At 52.7% G+C, this 24,376-nt stretch overlaps 1 protein-coding gene and 1 long non-coding RNA gene across 2 annotated transcripts; one reads left to right on the top strand and one right to left on the bottom strand.

Moving 5' to 3' along the window:
* Window positions 1-15: 15 nt before the first annotated feature.
* LOC311435674 lies at window positions 16-4,152 on the bottom strand. The gene is made up of 3 exons (XR_014692307.1): window positions 3,567-4,152; window positions 3,179-3,309; window positions 16-965 (listed from the first exon to the last, which is right to left on the bottom strand). It is a non-coding gene; the product is annotated as an uncharacterized lncRNA (long non-coding RNA).
* An 11,496-nt stretch (window positions 4,153-15,648) lies between these two features.
* PPP1R3B (protein phosphatase 1 regulatory subunit 3B) lies at window positions 15,649-21,321 on the top strand. Its single transcript, XM_084517710.1, has 2 exons — window positions 15,649-15,703; window positions 18,037-21,321. The coding sequence occupies exons 1-2, from the start codon at window positions 15,690-15,692 to the stop codon at window positions 18,926-18,928; spliced, it is 906 nt and encodes a 301-aa protein (XP_084373836.1). The 5' UTR covers window positions 15,649-15,689; the 3' UTR covers window positions 18,929-21,321.
* The last annotated feature ends 3,055 nt before the right edge of the window (window positions 21,322-24,376 follow it).

Genomic DNA, 24,376 nt, shown 5'->3' with positions numbered 1-24,376 from the left:
GCGGGGGCAGCGCGACGGCCCCGCGGCGGCCGCAGCCGCCTTTATGGAGGGGCCGGGCGGCGGGGGGAGCCGGGGAAAAACCTTGAGAGCCGGGGCGCAGACCCAAAACACGGGCTGCCGCTGGCCCTTCGGCCTTGGGAGGACGGGTGTGCAGCACAACAAGGAGCGAGGAGGGGGGGAACAGCCCCCCCGGTGGGATAAGGCACCTGCGGCAGCCTGGGAAAGCGCTCGCCGCCGCCCCGAGCGCAGCGCAGGGCGCAGGGATCGCTCCTGGATCGCCTCCGTGAAGCTGGGCAACAGGCACCTGCCGGCACAGGGCAGGCTCTGGGGTGGGCATCTCGGCTGGGTGCTCGTCACCGTTTGGTGATGGGGCACCCTGGGCATCGTGCGGCACAGGGGAGGTGCCCAAAACGCAGGCAGAGACACCCTTTGTGCCAGGGTGCGGTGCTCCGAGCGTGCCAGGCACTCACAGCACCTCCGAGGGAACAGGGGTGTGCAGGTCTCAGGAGCAGGGAGCTGGGTGAGGAGCATCCCCAAAGCAGGGGCTTGAGATGAGGGAGCAGAGCGAACGCCCCACTCTTCAGCTTGCAAAGTGAAAATTATTTCAAACCATATCCCCCTCTTTTGTTTCCTTCCCTCATCTGCACAAGCTGTGATTGGGAAGACCCACAGAAGAAGAGATTAATACGTGGCACATACATTGCCTGCCAGTTTCTGACAACAGAAGTAGTCATTTTGGTCACATAGAAAAAATCCTGTGGGAGGGGGCTGTAAGTTTTTTCACCTTTTCCATCCATCAACTTTCATAACTCAAAATGTATCTTTTATTTTCCTTGGCTGTGTCACAGCTGATTGCAATCACAAGATGCCCTTTCTTCCATTTTAAGCTGTGGCCTGATGACACTGGTATAACAGCCTTTCTTCAGTGTTGCCCCTCACAGCATTCCCAGATGGAGATCTTCGCACTGAATTTCAATGGAGGTTAGTGCCTCAGCAAGGAAACTCCATCCCTTTATCATTTAAGCTCTCAGCGTGCTGTTCTCCATGCCTGCATCACCTTTTTTCAAGTTACCCACATCTATGTGGGTCAGCCATGGCACACAAACAGCCTACTGGCTCGGTTTTTCTTTTTTTTCCCCCAAAGGAAAGTCTTGAGAAAAGTATTGCAGCAATTCATCTCCCTGTTTTTCACATCAGATCATTTGACTGATTGAAATAGAAGCTGAAAATACGTGCAATCTCTCTGACATTTCCCCATCCAGAGAGCATGCAGCCCAGAAAGCTGGATGAGGCAGAAATAACCAGAGAGCTGCGTTTTTTATTTCATTTTTAAACACCTCTCACCCTAGGCAGTTTTCTTATCAGGGACTGGCATGTTCCATTTCCTGTGCTTTCCCAATTTCACCCTACTTCTACACTGACCACAACCCTGACACCTGCAGGGCTGTGCCCAGAGGGATAGGAAACGACTGGAGACCTTGTCCTTCAGTTGTCATTTTCCTGCTTTGGTCCTTAGCAGGCACTGCCTCTCTCTGTTTTGAGAAAGTACCCCAGCACCAGCCCCAAAGCAAACAGCAGCAAAACCATTTTTAACAAGCAGGTGAATTGCCTGAATACAGAAACTGAGATGTTGTTTTTTTGTGACCTCTTCGGTGATTTTTGCAAGAATAAACCCAGAAAGCACTGTTTGGTGCCCAATGGACCTAAAAATATTTACTTATTTTCTAAGAACTCCAAGCCTGGGAGCGCATCTCTCCCACATCTCTGCCGTCCTGCTCTTCCCAGGCCCTGTGAAAATTATCTGTGAGGTGTGGAGCTGGTGAGAAAGGAATCGGGACCTATACTTCGAGATGCTGCAGCCCCCTGAACATCTCCAGGGCTTTATTCACCCTTTGGGATCCTCCTGTGAAGCCTTCTCCACGCGGCCACTGGGGAGCAGCAGAAGGCTGCAGGATGGCCCCGTCTTGTCAAGCTGCTCCTCCCAGGCTCTGCGAGTGAGCTGCGAGACCCAGGGAGGATGGAGAAGTGAACCACAGCCCAGGCCATGCCTTGCAGCCTCCCCACAGCTCACCTCGCAGCTCCACAGGCTGTAGCCAAGCCCTGCTCAAAGCCTCCTTGCTGAGGAGGTGGGACAAGGCGACTTGGCTAGGAGTCCAGGCAAAGGTTTGGCTTAGGATAGGACGATGGGGGAAGTCTCCTGGCCCTGATAGCTCTGACTCACTATGGGGACATTGTTCTTGCCCTTCCTCTCCAGTTTTTGGAGTCCTTTCACCTCAGAAGAGGGAAGAAAAATCATTGCCAGCTCATGCCTACAGGGCAGAAATATCTCCCCAGCATCGCAGGCACAAAGGTTTCTCTGCTGGACATTTGGACCTGCTTACACACACGTATAGGTGTGTCCATATGGAGATTCACACACCTGCACGGGCGATGAAGGATTGTTTCCAGGTCTCTGACACCTTGCTCCACTGAGGTGTCTCCTGCCAGGTGTGCCCATGAGATTGGTTTCTGTTTACCCTGGACATGATATTGCAAGCTACGTGCAGCAGGGCTCCTTTTCCACGGTACAGCCAAGAGCATGGGTAGATGGACAGCCTACCATGAGCAGCTGAGGGCCCCTGGTGCAGACCATGGGATCATGAGGTTGGAAGACCTCTGTGATCCTCACCTCTCCATCCCTCAGCTGAGGCCATGATTTAACCAAATAGAAAGCTAAAAAATGTGAGAAGTTCCTTCTCTTCCCGAAGCAGTGAATTCAGCACTGCCCCCAGCATCACCGACACCCACCCACTAGCATCATAGCACTGCTTTTAGCTGCTTAATAAGGCACGCCAGGAAAAATAAGTGTTATTTCCTCTCCAGATACACATAATTTCAGAAGAAAAGTCTGATTCATAGTTACTTGGAAAATTGGCTTTAAGCTGCTTGTAAGAACAGCTCCTCCCTACCCAGCTTTGGGCAGATTTCTCTTTTTCTTTTCCTTTTTTTTTTTTTTTTTTTAAAAAAGAAGAGAATTTGGCTGATTTTGAATGGTATTCACCCTCCTCTACATATTCAAGGCTGCATTGGGTGCCCTGGAGCAGGACATCCTCCTTGCCTCAGTACATTTACTGTCCTAGCGTGACTGATGCATGCCCTGCTTGTCTGCTCTTGGTGCTTGCATTAAAATTTTACTTACTTTGATCATGCCAGGCCTGAGCCACCAGTGCAGCACACCATGAGGGCACCCACACAGGGAGCAGCAGCAGCCTTTCCCTCTGCCAACCCTTCCAGGGCCACCTCTTTCATCGCTCCAGGCAATAATGATGACTGCAGGGAGACAAAGAAGGCTATAAAAGAGGCCAATCTGCCCTCCTCTCAGACTATCACAGCAGATTTAATTTATGGCTAGCGAACAATAAAGCATTATAATCCTGGGACAACCTGTGCTCCGCGCATCACCTCCCTTTCTTTTTTTCCTCAAGGAAGTTTCAACAAAATTAAGGCAAAAGGACGCAAAGAAGCAGAAACGATGCTTAAGGAAGAGAGGGAACTGGGAAAACATGCTATGCTCCCTGAAACCTCACCCAGGCTCCGCTGATCAGCATTTGTTGAAGCAGACAAGGTGTCTCCATTTAATAGCCCTTGCTGGCTTGTTCTTCAAGGTTTCCCTTTTTGAACTCCTGTAAGCCTCGCTATACCACAGAAGGGACTTCCTCCTCTCAGCTCTGCACTGTGAGAGGAAACCAATTCCCCTGGCTCCCTTTTAATAGGCCACTCAAGAGCTTCACCTGGCGAAAACGCAGTTCCTCTTTGCCTGCTCACAGCTGTACCTCGCCTGCTCTCACAACACCTAGGTTGTTCCTCACGTAGCAAAGCATCTCAGGCCTCGTTTGTTTCAGAAATGGAAGGGGTTAATCCCTTCCTTGGCGTGCTGTGAGCTGCAGCCAGCTGCCTGTGAAATGGCATCCCTGCTCCTGTGGAGTTCATGTGTCCACGAGCTCCTGATAAGCTCTGCTGGGCTGCGTGTGGCTACCCCTTGCTCCTCAGGCAGGCGGGGTGCTTTGCGAGCTTCCGTGTATTTTCAGGCTAATTCTCCTCCAAAAGCTCTCCAGAGGTGGCTAACACCGAGCTAACCAACCATGTCAGCTCAAACCTTGGCCACACGGAGAGAGAGAGGAAGATCCTGCTTAGGGCTGAACCATGGCAGCTCTTCTGTTGCCTTGCAGGGTGCTGCTCCTCTCACTGTGCACCCCGAATGGCAAGCCCTGGGCACCCAGCACACTTTGAAAGACCTTTTCCCAAGCACGTGTTTTGCTTGGGGGGGGTGTTTGTCACCTTCCCCCGTCCTGCTAGGTCTTCTGACCACAAGATTAAGGGATGAAATGCAGGAGGATGGGGTCATCCCCTTGCAGGCTGGCCTCACCATGCGGTCCCTGCCTCCAACGCCGATCGCCTCCAGATAACGCAGCAGCTGCTCCTCCTCGCAGATATCAAGGAGGTGGGCAACTGGAACAAGAAGGGCATCAGCACAGCCAGCTACAGCTGTTTGCTGTTGCAGGGCCCACGTTTTACAATGGGCTTTGATATCTGTCGTATTTAGTCTCCCCTAACGCGTGTCTATTTGCCTCGAGCCTGGAACCGGGCAGAGAAATCCCCACACTCAGGCAAAGGGGAGAAGTCCCAGAGGACGGGGTTGAAATAGCCCTGAAATAACACTGCCTACGTCCTCCTGATTGCAGAAGTCCCACGCGTTTCGCCTTCATTTCATGACTCATGGGGGCTCTGCTCTCTGCCAGATGGAGCTGCACTGCGCCCTTCTCTGTGCTGACCGGGCTTTTACCTCCGTGCAAAATACTGCTGCGGCCACATGGCCCCAAAACGGGCATCGGGGAGATGGAGCTGCATCCAGAACATCTTGCTTAATCCCACGGATTCCAGTCCCCGCAGAAATAGAAACAATCACCTTCTCCCAGAGGAGCCTGCTGTATCGAGTTTCCAGTGCTCAGAGTAACCAAGATAAATCAGTATCATCGTTGTGGCTGGTAGATTAAATGCTCTCTCCCTCTTAATGTTAAAAAAATGAGTTTGTTTTTTCTTTTTTGGGCGTGTTTTTGGGGGTAGGGGAGTCTATCTTTATGACATATTGCACCCACTTAATTTTTTTTGCATTGATGACACGCAAAGTGCACTCGAAGCCAAAAAAAAACGGAGTGTGTTGGGCGTGCATGGCAGAGGGAGGCTCGCCCAGCTAACCGAGCAGCCTGCATTATATAAAATGCTCTTAAACTTCCCTCAAGCCCTGCGGCTGGTATGTCATCTCTGCAGCAGCATCTGGGGTGGCACTGCCATGCCAAACTCACTGAGGAGAGACTGGGAGACGAGCAGAGGATAGATAGAGCCCTGTAACTGCAGGTCCAACACCGCCTCCTTTCAATATAACAAGTATTCAAATGCCAAAGACGGCTCTGGAGGCCAGTCTACCTTCTCCGGGCAGGGTTTCCATTTTCAGCGTGTGCTCTTGCTTTCATTTCACTGCCGGGATTTTGATCAACTGGAAATGAATACATGCAGAAAGCTGCCTGCGTGCTCACTGCTGCTTGCTTTATCTCGTCTGGGTGGTTGCTGGTGAGAGGCGCCTCCAGCTCTGCCTGGAAAACCCAAGGGAAGGTTTTTAGATCTCTGCAGCTTGCCCTGTCTTTTCAAGCAGGGTGCCTGGAGGCTGCCAAGGCCCTGATTTTTAAGGTGTGCAAGTGTCTCGGAGACAGGGAGTCTCCTCGGAGGTGCCCAGTGTGCTGGTGTCCACCCCCTGGGGATCGGTCTCTTCATTTCCCCATCGAGGCAATGTGGGGCAGCCACAGTGTGCCATCCAGCATGAGCCTTTTTTTTTTTTCTGGGAAAAAAAGACATGGCAGAGTCAGGACCATGACTCTCAGCTCTTCCTGAGGGTGGAGCAGAAGCTGATCCATATATTTAATGTAGGCCAGGATGCAGATTGCCTTATTCTCGGGGAAAACTTGCATATTTAACCTGGCATCGCAGCCCTAACTCCAATTAAAGCTGTCCCAGGCCCTTCGGGGAGATAAGAAGGGCTGTAGGGGATGAAAAGCAATTGGGCCAAGCTCGAGGACTGTGAAACTTCTTCCCTCGTTAACAGCCCATGCTGACAGCCCGCCAGGCTGTGTGCTCACTCAGAGATAGCCCTGGGGTTACGCGCTCAGGAGCCGGGGCTGTCTGAGCCTGCCAGCCTGGGCGCAGAGCCCCAGGCCCAGCCAGCCTCCAGGGCAGAGCACGAGGCCCAGGAGGCCAGAGGCTGGCAGCTCTCACAGCATGTTGCCTGCAGATGACAGGACCCCACAGCCGCCCTCCTGCCCCTCCAGGCAGTAAGGTCAGGGGATGCTCCAGTCCAGGCCCTACTGAGCCCTGTAACGTGTGCCAAGTACCCCAGGGGAGCTCCAAACCCATCGTGTTCCTGCCACCAGGAGACTCTTGAATTTACAGGAAGGGAAATATGGGCTCCCACTGCCACCCTGCAGGCCTGCCTGGAGGAGAAGGCTGTGTTAGACTAAACTGCTCCAAGGAGGTCCCAAAGATGCACAGAGGCACTTGGCTGCCCGAGGCAGGTGAGCAGCGACCTCCCAGGGAGGCCAGGCGCCAGGGAGCCACGCTGCTTGCCCGAGGCCTGCTCCGAAAGCTGTGTGCTCCCTGCAGCTGTTTGAAGCCTGGAGTGAAAACTGAGCTTGCTGGACATCAGCCCTGTCTGCTCCAAATAACACCTCTCAGCAACACAGGGGACTTCGCAGCGATGCTGGCCACAGCTTCTCAGGTAGCTGAGAAGGGCTCGGGGAGAGCTGCGCCCTGCCACAGGGCCTGGGGCATCTCCGCGGGAGGCTGGGGAGAGCTGCAGATTTTCTGGGGTCCTACCTCTGTGGCCAAACTTGGTGGCTTCTTGGCTGACCCTCTGACAGGAATGCAAGCCCGGACAGTACTGCAAGCCCAGAGCACGTGCTGCAGAGCTCAGAGGGATGCCTGGCACTCTAGGAAGCAGCGTGAAAGCCTGGGGGCTGCACGGGAGAGCGGCCTCCCTCCTCTTGCAGCTCGGTGCAGGGCAGGCGAAGGACAGCCTCCCCGGCACGCTGGAGACATGCTGTGTGTCACTCGCCCCCTGCAAACCTTCTCGGGGCCGAAACGTGACACCGAGTGCGTGGGGCAGGTGTCACCTCCTTGCATACCAAGCCCCACTGCTCCATCCCATGTGTCCATATGAGGCATTCCCCAGCTGCTCTTACCACTATTTCAGGACCACTTGAATTCCCGGCTCTTATCAGGCTTTCTCTAGATACTCGAGCCCCCGAGTTCAGATGCCACCGGTCACATCTGGGCCGGTCCCTGCCCTTGCTCTGAGCGCCCTGCACAGAAGCTGGGGCGCCAGCATTGGCAGCTTTTGGAGGATTCACTCATTTTATTTTATTTTTTTTTGCTCAGAGGAGCGCAGAAACCACAGGCTCTCAGTCTGCTACATTTAATGGCCTTGTGTACTGTCACGCAGAGATTCCTCTCACCTGCACAGGCACCTTTGGGTTTTTTAATGAGTGGGTCTCAGCTCATGGCCGTGCCTACCTGTCCCTGCAGGCGGTTTCAATCCGTGTACAAACCCCAGGAGCACTCCCCCATGGGAACCCTGGGGCTGGGAGGAGGAATTGGGCAATGCTGCTCTTCTCTCTGCAGCTGTCCAGTAAGATTTCACCTTCTGTCAAGTTTTCCAGGGAGAAATTCCAACATATTTGTGCCATAGAGCAAACATTTTTCTGAGTCCTTAAGCTCAAACGTGGTCCATCTTCCCCTGCATCTGGTAGGGAGCCATGGCAGATGTCTGAGGAGAAGAGCTGGACAAGCCTGTAGTGATTCACCTTCAGATTACTTTCCCAGCCAGCTCAATTTGCAGATCAAGGATTTCCTGAAGAGGAGGCTGTGTCTTTGTGTGCAACTGGATTGTTTTCCTTCTGTGAATGTGTCTGGTCCCTTTTTGAACTCCAGTCAGTTTTTAGCATCCACAAGGCCCTGCGGTGGGGAGTTTCACAGCTTCCATACACCTCCTTCACAAATGGAAAAATAAAGAGGGGTCTGATGCTGGCAGCTGATGGGATGACAGGAGCTCTGATATAATCTTTGTTCATGTAGTAAAAGTCTTAGAACGGGGTGAGAAGTGAAACAAACCAGCCAAAATTACTTAAGACAGCAGCTTAGACTGCAGCCGAGCACGTCATGGGTAATAATTATAGCCAGCATAAGCCCATCTCGTCTGCAATGGCAGCTAAAGCGAGTACAAATCTTCAGAGGTGCAAGAGTCACATCGCAGTCTGTGGGCAAAGGTCTGTGAGACAGACTACTTGCACACAGCCCATAGATATACTTATTTGCTTTATGCAGAATAAGGTACCTTTAATAGTAATAGATGCATGTGTTTACCTTAGATTGGGTTAACTTGGCTTTAGCATGTTTTATTGCTCCCTACAGACTAGTAAAATTTTATATTAGTAATAAATTAATTAAAGGAAAGGCTTCACTCTGAGACTGTAGTGAACTCACGCTCATATATTACATCCTATCTGCAAATTATCTGAGACCTTTATTAAGTATTTTGAGCCACCCTTCCTTCCTTCCTTCCTTCCTTCCTTCCTTCCTTCCTTCCTTCCTTCCTTCCTTCCTTCCTTCCTTCCTTCCTTCCTTCCTTCCTTCCTTCCTTCCTTCCTTCGTCTCTCTTTCACCTCTCTTAGCCATACAATATTGGATTTCATACCAGACTGATAAGTGAGTTCTCCATGCTTTATCTGCCCCTCATCGTTCTGTGTTTGCTCTCTATATCATGACAATGTCGCACCTCCCCACTACGAGCAGGGCGGTGGAAGATGCAGTCAGATCCCCACCGACCACCTCTCCTCTGGGCTGCAGAAGCCCAGCTCCCTCCTTATCTCTTCATCTGCCATGTGCTCCAAGCTCTTGCCAACTCAGTGATTGTTGCTGGGCTGCAGCCCGTCCCCACTTCTCTTGTACTTTTGGCCCAAGGACAGTCATGGCAGTGTCAGACGCCAGGAACAAAGCCCCACCAACCATTTGAGAGCCTCAGCTGAGGGCCCACGCTTTGAAAATGACCCGAGGAAGGCAATTAAACCTTCAGCGTGGTGTGGGAACTTCAGCACGTCACACCACGCTGTCCACGTGTGAGAATAACAATGGCAATGATATGCCACTAAGGGAGAGTGACCGGCGAAACAAAGGAAGTCTGCCTAATGGACAGGATGCGTGCCTGAGCAGATAAGGACTGCTGGGGAACAGTGGCGAGGTGACACGCAGCTGCCAGGCCTGCGGTGCGCAGCTCTCTGCAGCATCCACACCAGGTGGGAAAGGCGCCCGGTTTGCAACAGAGCTGGCAAGTTACGCCCCGAGGCAACTGCCTCCAACCCTTTACTTAGAGATTTATTTTAAATACGTTATTTAACTTCATCAATGTGCATTTTTAATGCACTTTTTAATTTGCAGTTCATGATTAGTGTTTTCTATTAAAAAGTACATTGACCTGTATGGGTATGTGCAAACACATTTATTGCCATGTAATGGACAAACCTATTTTCATATTTACAGGTGCCTGTGGAAACATGTTCTCCCCACTACCCAGTCCAGCAGGCAGCAGTGAGCCAGGAGTACTGATGAACTGGGAACCCAGCTGGTGTGAGAGCAGCCAGGCACTGCAACCCAGCGCCAGCTCCACGACCAGAAGCTCTGGGTTAACCAAGGGCCACCGTTTACTATTCATAGCCACCTTAGCTCAGGTTTAGGGATTTAAAAGTCAAGAAGTATTTGATTGTTTGATTTGCCTGAGCTATGAGTTAATTCTGCACACCCTGATGGACTGTCTAATGGCCTGACTTCCTCCTCCCCTACCAAAGGGTAGGCACATTCCCCAAATTTCACCAATCCAAGCTTAGAGGTACTTGCTCTGCTACACGGATGCTGCGCATAACCAGCTCCTGCTAGGCACAAATGAGATTTGCTACATCTTGGGCGATGGGACAGGGAGGGAGACATCTCTGCAGACTCCTCAGCACTCAGTCGGCAACGCCACGCTTCCTACAGACAGCGGAGGTAATTGTATGCACCAAACCTGGCATCTCAAGTGACCTACTTAGCTGCATTTAGTTCCTTAGCTGCCATCAGTTTCTGCAAAACTTCAAACTTCTGGTTAATTTGACACATGACACATGAATATTTCCATTTTTCCCTGGGATTACAGTAACGCTTCCAAATAAAAAGACTAGGTTATATTTGCAAAATATTTTCAAAGAACACAAAGGCTGATGATGGGAGCAGCTCTAGCTGATCTTCCTCCTCATTTAAAAGTCAGGCATCTCACTCCTCCTGGTTTTCAGATTCCCTTTATAGTGAATGGACAGAGAAAGGCAAGTCCAAAAAGCAATGGGTCCCATCCTTCATCTCAGGGTGAGAAAAAGAGAAAAAATGATTCTTGGAGGGACTGACTATTGTCTGCTGCAGCACAGAGAGCTGATGAATCTTTGGGGAGAGGTTGGGTTTGTCTTTATCACCAAGAACTGCAAGCATTCCTCAGTCCGACCTTTTCCCTCTCAGCCTTCATCAACATACAAGAAGTGCCTGTGCCTTTCAAGCAAAGCACAGCCTCTTGTACAACGCTTTGTCCTCTGAGGCCCCAGGCCCAGGTACGTGCAAGTTCCCAAGATGTCTGCCCCACCAGTCACTAAAGTTGCCCTAGAACATTGCTTCGCTGTGACCTGTGTATCCAGAACAGATCCAAGTCCAGCCAGTTGGACACTTGCAGGTATAAACAAGCGAAGCTGTGAATGCATCTGAACTGATTCAGCATACTTGAGCAGAGCCAAGCATCGCGCTCTCTCTGCAGCCATAGCAGTGTGCCGATGGAAATACCACCACTTCCTTTCGATACCCTCCCCACTCCATCATGGCCCTCGTTCCTCTCCTGCAAGAGCACATAGGAAATTTGGAGAATTTAAAGTTCTAGTCCAGACTGTGTCTTTATGTCCCTTGTTCCCCTTGTATGGGAAGGCACGTACCCATTACAGCCAAATTTTACAGATTGTATCTGCACAACCAAGTACTCCGGGGTTCAAGCAAACAGCAGAGAGGAAGGAAAGCCACTGTGTTTCTTCGCATCAGCTGAAGAGCTGCAAAGACAAAGAAAAGTCTCTGGAATGTCAAGCCAGGCATCTCTATAGCGTGTGTTCATTAGGGGAAGGGAAACTGACAAGAAAAAAAAAAAAAGTAAAGATGTACACACATTTGTTGCACTTCTTCATGCAGTCCTGAAGCAGACAACCAGCCTCCTTTCTTTTGCTGTGATTTTTCCATGACTTCACTGATGGGAATGAAAGCTGAGGACTGCATGTAGGCAAGGTCTTGGAGCACACCTCTAAGGAGAACATCATAGGTGATGAGAGAACAGGAGCTACCCTTCTCTCCTGGGAGAGACTAACCCACTGAGCCTAAGTGGTCTTAATCCCTGGGAAAAGGTTGCTCTAGCCTGGTACTCTGCCTACAGTGCCTCACCCCAGCACCACTACAATATCTCTGACAAGCACCTTGTATGCCTGGCCAAGGACTCACCTCTTTCTTGTTCCTGCCTGCCTGTCATTTGGGTGCCCTACTGGGATTTTGTTTCCTTGTGCGGCTCTTCCTCTGCTGGAAGCCCATCTCCTTTTTTCCCGGTGGGTAGCAGCTTTCCCTAGGGCACTTGCAATAACATATTTGCCTTAACTTTCTCCCTCATAACATCTCTTTTTGCAAGGATTTCCTTGGTGCTGGGCATTTTTATTATTAGGAACTAATACTGCTACACTACCTGGTATTTTTCCACAGCACACAGTACCAGGCTAGGTTTTGCTCCTGGGCCCACACTGTCTTCTCTGCACACACCAGCTTGGAAGGGAAGGTGCCGCGGTCTTCTGCAGGGCAGAGTACATGTTCTTTGGGGTGCTTGACCATCTGAGCATATACGAGATCCAAATGGAGCCATGCCAAGGCAAATATTCCATCTCAGGCCTGCAGCCAAGGCACTGAAGCAACTCCTTTCTTTTGGGCAGGGACAGGAGTGGCAGTGGGGCCCCTGCCTTGGAGCACAGGCAGGAGTCTGAACCCAGAGCAGGGCTTCCTTTGGCACATTGAAGGCTCTTTGCCTTATTTCCAACTTCTGGGATGGCCACAGAAGTTGGAGACCTATGGAGATAAAAGAGGAGAATCCCACCGCCTGAGGGGACTTCTCACAGCGTTTCTTTGGTGGAGCTGCATTGGCTCTGAGGGTACAGGAGCTGAGCAGGGGCCTGGTAACACAAGAAGCTGCCAGAAGACTCACATCATGCGTCTGTAGCTAAGACTAAGACATTTTAATTCTCTCAGCTTTCTCCACTACCCCACAAGCAGACCCACGCGGCGTGCTACAGCCATCAGCACACACACCAGCTGGCCAGCAGCCACCACAACCAAGCCCCTCTCCCCCCAACAAGGAGGATGGGTTCACCAGGTCCCTCCCCACCACTTTTGGTTCTCACGAAACCTAAAAGGGATCTGCAGACTTCCTGCCCTCCTGCCGGGGGTGGCTCTAACCAGTCTGTACACCCAGAAGGGGCGAGGGAGGGCTGACAGACAGATGGACACACGGCTCGGCCATGGGTACACGCTTTCTGGAGGAGCACAAACCACGCGGCCGGCTGCTGCTGCTCCTGGGGCACCGCGCTGCCCTGGCGGCTCTCCTGCAGCACCCCGGTGTTGCCCAAAATAGCCTCTTCTGCTTCAGCCAGGGTTTCCTCCCTAATCACATGCCTTCGATGACAAAAAATTACTCCAAAATTAGTTTCTCCCTCGGTATTTTGACATGAGGCAACACCTGGTTAAAATTACTTCAGAGCTCCCCTCGGCCTTGCCACAGGCAGGCAAACTTAAAAAAAAAAAAAAAAAAAAAAAAATTCTGCCTGGTGCAAGCACTGGGGCCTGGCTCAAAGGCAGCAGCACTTTCTTGGCGCTTGTGATTTGGAAATTGTTGGCAAGTACCAATATTGCAACAGCATCCACTGTGCCACCACAGGCATTGTCTGCAGGCCGTGGAGGGCACAGGGAGCAGCCCAAGGACCCCCAGGGGGCAGGGACGGAGACCTTCCCGAAATGCCCCGCCAGTCGCTTTCATTAGGCTGGGGACAAAATCGGGTGTGGAAGGGCTGGGGCCTCCCAGTAGGGCAATGGGAGGCCACAGCCAGGAGGGTGGGGAGGAATTGAGGCAGCAGGAGGGGGCTGCTGGTTTGGGAAGGGGCAGGAGGCCACAGACAGGGTGTCCCGTGGCAGCGGCCCCAGGCAGCGCTGTTACGTCAGCCGCCCCATGGGTTTACAACACTCGCCCTTGAGCCTTGGCCCCGCAGCCCGCTGTGGTGTGGACACGTTGCACAACGCCCCCAGCCCTGCTCCCCTTCCCCTCCCCGGGGCTGGCTGCTGGGGGCTGAGCTCCTGGCCAGGAGACAACACACCGACTGCTCCTACCTCCAGCGAGGAGCCCAAGGAGGTGGCAGGACCAGGATGTGTCCCCAGGTACCTACTGGTAGAGGTGGCTCCTGAGGGACTGCTTGGACACAACACAGGGGGGCATCTTCCCGCTCCCCAGAGGGCACGCAGCCTCTTCAACAAGAGCCTTATGCTTCCCCACAGCCAGTCTGATCTTCTGCATCACGATTTCATGTCACCATGGTGGCTGTGGCATGGAGGAGCCCCTGGGAAGGAGGGCTGCCCTGCAAGAGGGAGTGAGCAGCTTGTCCTTCCCTCCCACCAGCCTGCAGAGCCACATTCAAGGGGTGCAGGAGCCACAAGGTCCTGTCCCGGGGGTCCTGCGCTGTGAACAAACCCTAGGTTGGAGCTGGTAGGAGACAGGGACTCTCCTTCCAGAGATGTCCACCAAGGATGGGACTTCCCTAGGCCTGGTCACCCTCAGGGAGAAACATCTGCAAAGCCTCTTCCCTGCGCCATGGAGCTGACAGGGAAGGAGACGATTGCTCTTCCTCATCCCCCAACGAGGTGGGAGGGGTGGAAAGCTGTGGGGAAATCATTAAGACCACTGTGCAAGGGCTCAGCACAGAGCTAAATATAGCCCTTATCTCTGCTCCCAAAAGATAAGAGCCTGTGTCCACAGCCCGCCACAACGCCCTGCCCTGACTTCCACCTACCTTTACTTTGGAGGCAAACTGCAGGCAGCAGTTGTGAAACACTATGTCCCGCTCAAGGCAAACAGAGCTTTTATCGCAGGCCAGAAACACACCCCAGTCACCTCGCATGCATACCTCCGAAGCCTGCACAGCTCCAACGCTGACCACCACCTCTCCCAGCGCCTCTGCAGTGCTAAGCAGCCAGCAGCTTGCATAGGCAGCTCACAGCAGGGCAGAGCAATACGCACAAGTCAGGCTGGGGGCTTCCCAGATTTTGGGCTCATCCATTACACTTCCACCAGGATCTGTCTGGGAAATCCCTTTTCAATTTCCCACGATCAGCAATGCTGAGCCGGGTTGTGCTGACTCTGCCTGAGGCAGCAGTGGAGAAGACCCACGGGCCCTTTTGGGTCTCTGTCCATTGCTGCTGGGCAAATCTGGGCATGGTGCCTCTCTTTGCTGTAGCGAGGTGGGGGTTGGCCTGTTCTCCCACGTGCCTGGTGACAGGACGAGGGGGAATGGGCTTAAGTTGCGCCAGGGGAGTTTTAGGTTGGATGTTAGGAAGAACTTCTTTACTGAAAGGGTTGTGAGGCATTGGAACAGGCTGCCCAGGGAAGTGGTGGAGTCACCATCCCTGGAAGTCTTCAAAAGACGTTTAGATGTAGAGCTTAGGGATATGGTTTAGTGGGGACTGCTAGCGTTAGGTCAGAGGTTGGACTCGATGATCTTGAGGTCTCTTCCAACCTAGAAATTCTGTGATTCTGTGATTCATCCCTGCTGCCAACCCCTCTCGAAGTAGCACTGTAAATATTGATCCACACCTCCAAGAGTCCTGCCACGGACACGGATACATCTCCCAGCTCCTTTAAAACTTACCACTGCCTCTATCTAACAGCAGAAACCCGCGAGGCTAAAGCAATGCTTTCCCCCCCTCAACAAAACCCCCTTTTTTCCTTGCAGAGTAATAAGTTTATTAAGCGGCGGCTTGCGGCAGGCAGTCCCTGGGTGTAACAATAGCTGTGTGCGCTCCCATGAGTTAATTCAAACCAAATGTCGACACTTCGATCCTACTTTCATGGGCTGGAAAGGAGGCAAGAGACAGCGACATTGCTCAGAGCTGTTCATGGAGAGGATAGATATAGGGGGGGGAGAGGGGGAAATGCTGTTTGCCCCCAACTTTGTGAGGGGGATCAGGGCAGACCAAAGCCAGCAGGTGCCCCTAAGGCCAGCAGACCACCCGCTGGACCCTTCTCGGTGCCAGCAGCACCTCCAGCCCTGTGTGGGTGCCCGCTGGGGGCTGCTTGGGGCCGGGCCCCTCAGCGCCATGGCCGCGGCCCCGCTGCCATTGGCCGCGGCGCGGGCCGGGGAGGGGCCGGGCGGGGGCCGGGCAGGGGCCGGGCGGCGCCGCCGTCTTAAGGCAGCGGGGCCGGGGCTGGGGGCGGCCCGGGGGGAGCGGCGGTGGCGGCGGGGAGCGGCCCCATGCACGGCGCCAGGTACGGGCACGGCTAGGGGGGGATCTCGGCTCCGTGTAGCTTTGGCGCGGGGAGCAGCCCCCGGTTGGGGTTGGGATGGGTTTGAGGGTTGGGGTTGGGGGAGCGGGGAGGGTAGCACGCAGGGGGATGCTTGCGGGAGCTGGGCTGTGTGCTGGGGGCGGCTCGGGTTGTTCCGACAGCCAGGCTGGGTTAAATGTAAGTGTGAATAACTCCTCTTGCTCTCACCTGCTTCCCCTTCCTGAAAGTGAAGGGTTCAGAGGGAGCAGGGGCATCTTCTGGGGAGGGCAGAGCTGGGAGGGCACCTCCAGAGGTAGAGGATTTGGTCTGATTCAGCCTGCCCCTTCTTTTTATTTTTGGAGGGGAAGGGGGTCAGTCCCAGCTGCCTGCCCCTCGCTGCTTGCTCCCTGCTTGCCCGCTTTGCCCAAGCTGTTTGCACGCTGCCAGCTTCAATGCGTAAGCTCCAGGCTGCTCCTGAAAGCAAGGGGTTGTGAGTGTGAGCTGGGGAGCAGCGGGCTCCAAGTGAAGAGCAGGAAGGTGTCTGGGGCATGAAACAGGCTGGAAGTGGCTGCTTGTAAATATAGGTAGCTCAACCCAACAGCAGGTAGGTAGAGGGCTTGTACTTCAGTCCCTAAGCTTGGAAAAAAGCTCCAGGTAATGCAAATCGGGCTGGGTATTCCTTGCCTCCGCATTATGAGCGTTAGGGAGTTGCTGATGCTTATGATGCTTGTGATTTTACCCGAGTTTTCAGCAGCTGTGGGAATTTCCTTGACTGAAAGGACACAGCTAAGTAATGCAGGTGAGAGGGAAGCATTGGGAGCTGCCTGATTTTGAAGGAGGAAGTGACCTACATAAAGCGCGTGTGAGAAACTCGGCAGAGCCGAGCGGGATGGTGCTGGCAGGCAGGTGGATCGGCTGCCTGTCCTATCCAGCTGCCCCTGAGCTTCAGAGGAGGCTGGAGGAGGACACGCAGAAGGGGATAGCTGGTGGGTGTGTTGGGAAGCCAGCCCCGCACGTGGGCATCGGCTTGCTCAGAGCACTTGCTGCATGGATGCTGTGAAGGACGGCTCAGAGCCGCTCTGTTGGTGTTACGGGGTGGGGAGTTAAAGCACCGAACTGCAGAGTGGCTCTGCTGCTTTTTCTTGGCCCAGGGACAGCTACCGAGTACTCGAGCTGGCTGTGCTTGGTTTTGGCAGCACGAGCTCTGGTGTAGCATGCGGTCAGCGGCCGCTGCTCCTGCTGCTGGCGCAGTCTGCACAGTGGAAGTAGCTCTGGAGGATGGTCCCCAGCCAAATGGGGAAGGTACACTAAGGGAATATTCTGACTTTAAGGCACGGGTGAGCTGTGCTGCACCCCTGGGGGAACAGTCTGGATGCTAGAGGAGGAGATACCGTGGTGGAAGGGCACACAGTCTGCCCTGCTGGGGGCCAAGGACTTGTTTCCAAAGGTTGCTTCAGCCTCGAGTAGGTAAGCTGGTTGTGGCTGAGCCCTGTGGTTATACCGATGTTTCCTTGGGGCTCAGCACAAGTGCTGTGGAGGGTTAAGGTATGAAAGGAAAACCTCCCGGCCTGTCTGAGCTGGCATCTGGTTTAAAATTCTGTAGAGGGAAGGAAGCTGCCTCCTCTATAGGTGCAACGTCAGCTAAGTCTGCACCCTTCTGCTTTATCCAGCTCTTGCCATTCTTGCAATACCATGTGGGCATTTTTTATGGAGTAGTTAGAGCAATTCTTGGAGGTGGTGATGAACAAAGTATGCACCTCAATCCAAGGGGTGCTTTTCAGCCTCTTAACACGTGTGACATCTGGGGTCCTATAAAACCCAAGGTGAGCTGCGTACAGCAGCCTGTGACCACATGAGCTCCTGCCCCTACAAAGTTGTCAGATGCAATGGGGAGAGTTTTGGGGGGAGGGTGGAGAGGGCGGCAGGAATACTGCTTTATGTGGCACTGGAATTTGATAATCTCTGGGTTTTGTGGACATGAGCAGGACTGAGACACGCATTTTGCGTTGGGTCAAAAATGTTCTAGAGCCTGCTATTGCAAGCCTAGTAGGGCAGTGTCTGTCTGTGTCTTCACGTGGTAGCTCTAGCAATTGGAGGTGAACTTGTTCTTCAAGGGTACAAAAGACTAAGGTCCAGACAGTTCTGCCGCAGGACACTTCCTAAAGTGCCTGTAAATTATGCTGCGCAGATACCCAGCTCTTACAAAGCTTGAGGGACTTGTGGGGATGATAGAAACTAAGTCTTTGGGATGGATGGGGAAAAGTGGTGTAGCAACTGTCTGACAACTCATCAAAATGCTTCTCTAACATAAGCTGACCCTTCTTCTCATCCTCCAGAGTATTAGACTACTTTCCTCACAAGCAAGCGATGGCTGTGGACGTAGCGATGCAGCTGTACCTGTGCTCTTCACCCCTGCGAAGAGAGAGGTGTGCCTGCAAAATTGCCCCAAAGCCAAACAAGCCATTGCGGCCGTGCATCCAGCTGAACAGCAAGGCACTGCTGACAGGACCCGAAGAGGCAGCAGACTCCTTCCCACACAACAAAGTGAAGAAGAAGGTGTCGTTTGCAGACAGTAGAGGCTTTGCCCTGACGATGGTGAAGGTGTTCTCGGAGTTCGATGACCCCCTGGATATTCCTTTCAACATCACCGAGCTGATCGACAACATCGTGGGTCTGACGACGGTGGAGAGGGACAGCTTTGTCCTGGATTTTGTCCAGCCCTCTGCGGACTACCTGGACTTCAGAAACCGTCTCCAGACAGACTGCGTGTGCCTCGAAAACTGCATGTTGAAGGAGCGGTCTGTGGTGGGCACAGTGAAAGTGAAGAACCTGGCTTTTGAAAAGAGCGTGAGGATCAGGATGACATTCGACACCTGGAAAAACTTTGTAGACTACCCGTGCCAGTACGTCAAGGATACATACGGAGGGTCAGATCGGGACACGTTTTCCTTTGACATCAGCTTGCCCGAGGGAATTCAATCCCATGAAAGAGTCGAGTTTGCCATCTCCTTTGAGTGCAATGGCAAAGTGTACTGGGACAGCAACAGAGGCACGAACTACCGCATCATACGGTCGGAACTGAAGTCTGCCCAGGAAGCCATTTGCCCCCCGCGTGGCCCTGACTTTGGCAGCGCCTTTGACCAGTTTGGGAGCCCTCGCTGTTCCTACGGGCTGTTCCCTGAGTGGCCGAGCTATTCGGGCTACGAGAAGCTGGGGCCTTACTATTGACCTAAAGCCCAAGTCCTGACTGTTGCTGGCGTGTCTGCAGGCCTGGGAGCCCATCTGAATGTGAGCTGGAAGGTGGAAGAAGCGAGGCTCCGTGGAGCTCTGCAGCAGCCTCCCAGCAAAAGCGCAGCGCTCTGCTGGCGGCTGGCTTATAATCAGGGACACCCCCGGTGTAATGGGCTGCCTGCCCTGCCCGAAGTCAGCTAACTGGCTCTCCAGATGCTCAAAGGAACAGGAGATGTTGCTTGCCTGTCTGTTCAGTGCTGCTACTCCTTCCTCTTCTGTAAAGCTGCTACTCTCCAGGGAAACACTACAGTGCTTGTATTGTGTGCCTAAGCTACGTAGTGATGGCTGGCTCGTGTTGCTTGCTAATTTTTTTTTTTTTTTTCCATAATATGTTCTAGTATTTTTTTTTTTTAAAGCGTGCTGTACTTCAGCTGCAGGGTTCTCCTTGCAAAGCTGGCCTGTGCCTGTCAGGGAATTAGGAAGTGGTCGGCTTGTGGGGAGCAGTCATCTTCTCATGCACTTCCTCGTGCGAGGTCCTTCCTGCTCGAGGCAAGAAGGGTATTTTTGGAAGCGAAAATACAACTGATGGTAAGAGGTGTAGCTTGCAGCCTGCTGTATTAGGAGACATATGTGCCTGTGGGAGAGAATCTGATATGCTTAGTCACCAGTTTTATCAGCTGATCTTGAAAAGCTTTCATCATATGCTGGATGTTACCAAAAATAGAGATTGGCTGTAGCTGTGCGGCACTTCAACACAGCAGCGGGTTGACAGTTTTGACTGCCTTCCTTAAAACCTTCCCATCTTTCAACCACAAGTGACCAATGATGCCTTTTTCCCCTCGATGGACGTCTGAAGCCAGCTCCTGGCCTTGCTGGGCCCCGCGAATGCGAGTACTTCCTTCTGTGAACTGTGTGGCAGAGTTTTGCTGGGGCCCGGGGGCTGTGCTCAGGTGCTGTGGGAGCTGAACACAGAGCACAGCTACTCTGCCACGTCCCGTTAAGAAAAAAAGACTGAAATGTGCCTACTGTGGTGGAAGTGCCTTGGCTGAGAGCGCGGTGGCACGCGTGGTCTCAGCAAGGGTTTGAGACAAACAAGTTTTGGAAGTGATGTTGCCTTTTTTATGATCCAGTGGTTTGTTACTCCGTGCCATGGACTACTTGGTAGCTAACGGGGTGGTGGGGCTCACCCGCAAGGAAGGACACGAACCTGCTGTAGTGGCTGCTGCCATTTCAACCCGTGAGCGCCCAAGCTTTGTGCTGCGCTCACCGTAGGGAGATGAGGTGGCCAGCTTGTGGGGTGCTCACAGCCTCACACAGCTGCTTGCGTTACTAGTCGGGCGGAAAAACCCTAATCCCTCATCTCAAAGGGAGGGTGCTGAATAGTTAGTAGACGTAGAGGTCAAGGGAACCTTAGTGCATAAGCTTTATAAGACTTTGGGGTGTCTGTAGTAGCCTCCGGATGGCTGGAGAGTGGGGCTAGACTCCTTGTTAGCTCTTCAAACCTGGCTTTTAGTTGAGGAGACTACTGCATGATTCCTTCAGCTGTTTTACCCAAACCCAGAAGGGATGCAGTGATCGCTGTCGGATGCTGGAAGGAACAAAAGGGCTTGCAGGAAGAATAGCTGGCTTCCAACTGCTGCCTTCCCAACCTGACATCAGTGCCTGTTATCGCTCTGATCGCTCACTCCAGGTGGTAAATCTGCTTGCTAGCCCGGAGCTCGCCAGGTCTGGTTCCTCTCTTCAGCTAGCTTCCTGAGTCAGCTCTTCTCGCCTGTGTCTCTCGGAGGTACTGTTGCCTAGCTTGGTTCGAACCTGTTTTTAAAAGTCTGAGCGACACTGATGTATTAATTTTTTTTTTTTTTGATTTAGTGTGCGATGCTAATGCTGTAAGACACCGTAGAGAAGTCGTGCTCTCCTGGCATGCTCGCGTGCCTCCCGAGGGCAGTTTGTGGGCTGGAACAAGGCATGTATGTCTGGGTGCTGCGCATGGTGCTGTCTCCTTGGGGGCCTGCGTGCTCGCAGGCTGTGGAAGCGGTGTGCTTGGGGAACAGAATGGAGGATAAGCTAGAAGAGCAATCCCGTAAGTAGAAGCTAGGCTGGGAACTGACTATTTGACCAATAGGAGTTCAAAGTTACTACTTGTGGCCTTCCCCCTCTTCCCTTTTTTTCCATTGCCAATGTGAACATAGAGGTAAGGGGCTGCTCTCCTCACCCTATGCCTGGAAGTGCCTTGTGGGGTTTTGTGCATGTTTTTGTTTTTAAAAGATATTTTTGTACACGACATTCAAGGGGAGAAATGCACTTTATAATTGCGATGTAATGAGTCTTTTAAAAAAAAACGCGGTTCTGTTTTTATCCGATTGTTTAAAATAAAGGTTGAAACCATGTGAGCTGCGTGCCCTGCTGTCTCATTTCAATACCCGTGGGGCTAGGGAGGGGGTTTGGACACGAGGGCAGCTTCCTGCAAGCAGCGCTGGCAGGGAGGAGCACACGTCCGCAATGGACTCGGCCGCCTGCAGCAGGAAGGAGCTGGGTCATTCACGCAGCCTTCCTGCCAACACAAACGCTTCCAGAGAACGCTCTGCAGCCGAGGAAAGGAGCCAAACTTTTTGCAGGGGCAGTGGCTGGAGGAGGCCTGGCAGCGCGGTGACGTGACGCTCCTTCTGGAAGGGAAACTGCACTCCCAAATTGATCAGCTCAGGCTAACAGTAACAGATCCGAGGCTGTTTTGAGGTTCCCTCTCATCTTAGATGACTGATCTTAGATACGCCGTGGAGTTTCTCCACTAACCAGGGTGTTCCTGAACTGCTCTTTACCCTGCTTGCAGTAGCAGGAACAGCCTTTTCAGGTTTTTCTGCATTTATTTCGGGTCAGCCTTTGCCGAAGCTCAGTCCTCCCCCCTCCACCTGTCCTGATCTGGGATTTCTCTGCCTGGCTGCTGGTGTGTGAGGGATGCTAGGGTGTGTGTCGTGCTGGGAGGCTCTGCTCTTAGACCAAGATCAGAAGGGATGGAGGCCCTTCAACTCCGAACTAGCTCTGCCTGTTGTCACTGCAATGCACAGTTATCCTGCACTGGCAGGAAATTTCCCCTCTGCAGGAAGGGAACAAGTACTGTAATGCCAGACAGGGCCAGGTTTCACCTGTCTTTGGCCAGGTCTTGGTGGCTTCCTGAAGTGCTGAATTTTCAGCAATCAACTCCAGAGCTCTGGGTGGCCTCTGCTGTTTATCTATAAGGTAAGAAAGAGAGCTGGGGGGAGGGAATAAAGCACAGCACAGCCTTTGTGTGGGCTGGCAGACGGTATTTCCTGTCCTGCCACGAAGCCTTGCAGTGAGCTTAGCCCTTGCCCTGCACAGAAGCAGTCTGTGGCTATTTTGGAGCCCTCTGCTCTCACAAGAGGAGCTGTCTTTCCTGGGTGCCTTGCCCTCTACAGCACCTGGGTGAAGCAAAGCGTTTGGTTTCTCAGGTTCCTCCCCCAGTCTTTGCATCACAAAAAAAAAATGCTGACAAGGTGAGGCGCAGGATGTTTGATCAATCTTTTAAAGCCACTCTGCTGCAGGGGAATAAGAAACCTGCATGCACCCAGGAAGCTGGGTGTAAGGCGATGGCTCAGCTATCTGCCTGACATTGACATCACCCTGATATTGCACACCATTTCCTGCTGGTCGTGTTGCCTATCTCGCCATCAAAAGCATCATCAAAAGTGCTTCAAGTTTTACATATTTTCTTACTAGCACTGTCCTATTAATCAAGCGCACAGCGTGGGTTTCCCTTTCAAAAGACCATCCATTTTTTTCCTGGTTTCAGGGGGAAAAAAAGCTCTTAAATATATTTTTGCCCTGCCCCACTGTGTCCGCAGGTGATTCAGGTCAGCGCTGCTTTCACGTTTGAATGTGAACCCAAGCTTAGGAGTGAGGTGACCACAGTCAGACGCTTCCTGTGCGTTTTGTGGCTGAAACCCCCATGTGACAGTTTCTGCTGCAGAGATAAGGAAGTCCGAGCTAACCCTGCTGACAGCTGGGGGAGGTGAGGGGGTGTTAGAAAGGCCAAAAAAAGCTTGTCCAGGTGGTGTTTGCTAGAGAACACAGACACGGGGACTGCTGTGTTTATAAGGCCCTTGGTGGCAAGTGTGATTGTGCACTTGCTGTTAAAACATATCCATAAAAGATATGCAGATTTCTTAGAGTGCTTCTGGATCCCATCTCTCATACACACAGCCTCTCTGAGGCTCCCAAACCCCTGCATCCTTAGGGTTTTCTGTGCCACCTCTGAACAGAGATAATTGAGTCACGTTGCTCCTGGCTGATAGTGGCCTTGGGAAGGCCAGGTCGCCTGAATCTGCTCCCCGGGGGCCAGCCTATAAAAGAGAGGTCCGTAACCAGCTCCCTTTGCCAAGCACGCTCTCCCCCTGGCCCAGGGATGCTGTCCTACAGGGGAACAGCTCTGCTGAACCACTGCCCGCAGGGCAGCCCCATTTACAGCAGGTCAGATTGCAGCGTCTACAGGTAGTGACAGCAGCAAGACGTGGGATCCCTGCACCACATCCTGGCAAAATGTGGTCAAAACTGTTTGAGAAGATTGTCAAAAGTAGATCCGAGCAAAGGGCACGACTGCATTTGCTGCTCAGGGCTGGTGACAGGCTGAAAAAGCTCCTTTTGAGGCTTTGTGTGCTGAAGAAGGTCCTTGAGTTCAGGTTTCAGCTTAGCCTGCGGACCCAGTTAACCAGAAGCTGAGGCTGTGTTGCTGACTGCGCACCAGGCATCAGTGCTGCTCCCCTCTGTTCCCCCTCACTGTCATGTTCTTTCCAGAACAAGCATCCCACACCAAGTACAAGGCATAATGTTGGTTTTACAGTGTCTTCCCCAAGCCCCAATGTGGTCTGGACTCGGGAAGGGCAATTGTGAGCAGTGAGGGAGGTCACGTTAAGGCCCCAGCTCCCGGGAGCACCCCGCACCCTGGGAGCAGCACAGAGCTTTCCCAGCATGACATCAGCTCAGGGCTGGGCTGTAGATCACCCAAACCACCCCCTTGTTTCCACAGACGTGCTCTGACTGGGACATTTGGCCGGCTCTAATGCAGTAAAACCTATTTATGCCCACGTTGCTTTTTGATAGAGCTTCAGACCGAGTGCTCCGGCCAGCAAGGTTCTGCCTCACTGGGAGGCTGCCCAGCCCGTCTCTGTCCTCCCCTCTGGAGGGGTGGTGTGCCAGACAGTTAGCTGTGTTTATAGACTTGTTATTGACATTTACATGACATTTAAAAAAAGGAATAGAGCGCCTTTGTTGGGAAAGAATTGCAGCTGGCACGTTCCTCTGGTACAGTTAAGTCCGAGCACTCACCAAGGAGCAGTTAAATGCTTGGGCTCCTGGAACAGGGATGCAGACAAGCCCTCCTCTGATGCATTAGTCACACATCTCCTCCTTGCTCTGCTGCTGCTGTGTAGTCTT

This window comes from Aythya ferina, assembly GCF_964211825.1.
Source record: "Aythya ferina genome assembly, chromosome: 4".
NCBI classification, from domain to species: Eukaryota; Metazoa; Chordata; class Aves; order Anseriformes; family Anatidae; genus Aythya; species Aythya ferina.
This window is presented reverse-complemented; position numbering and strand designations above follow the sequence as displayed.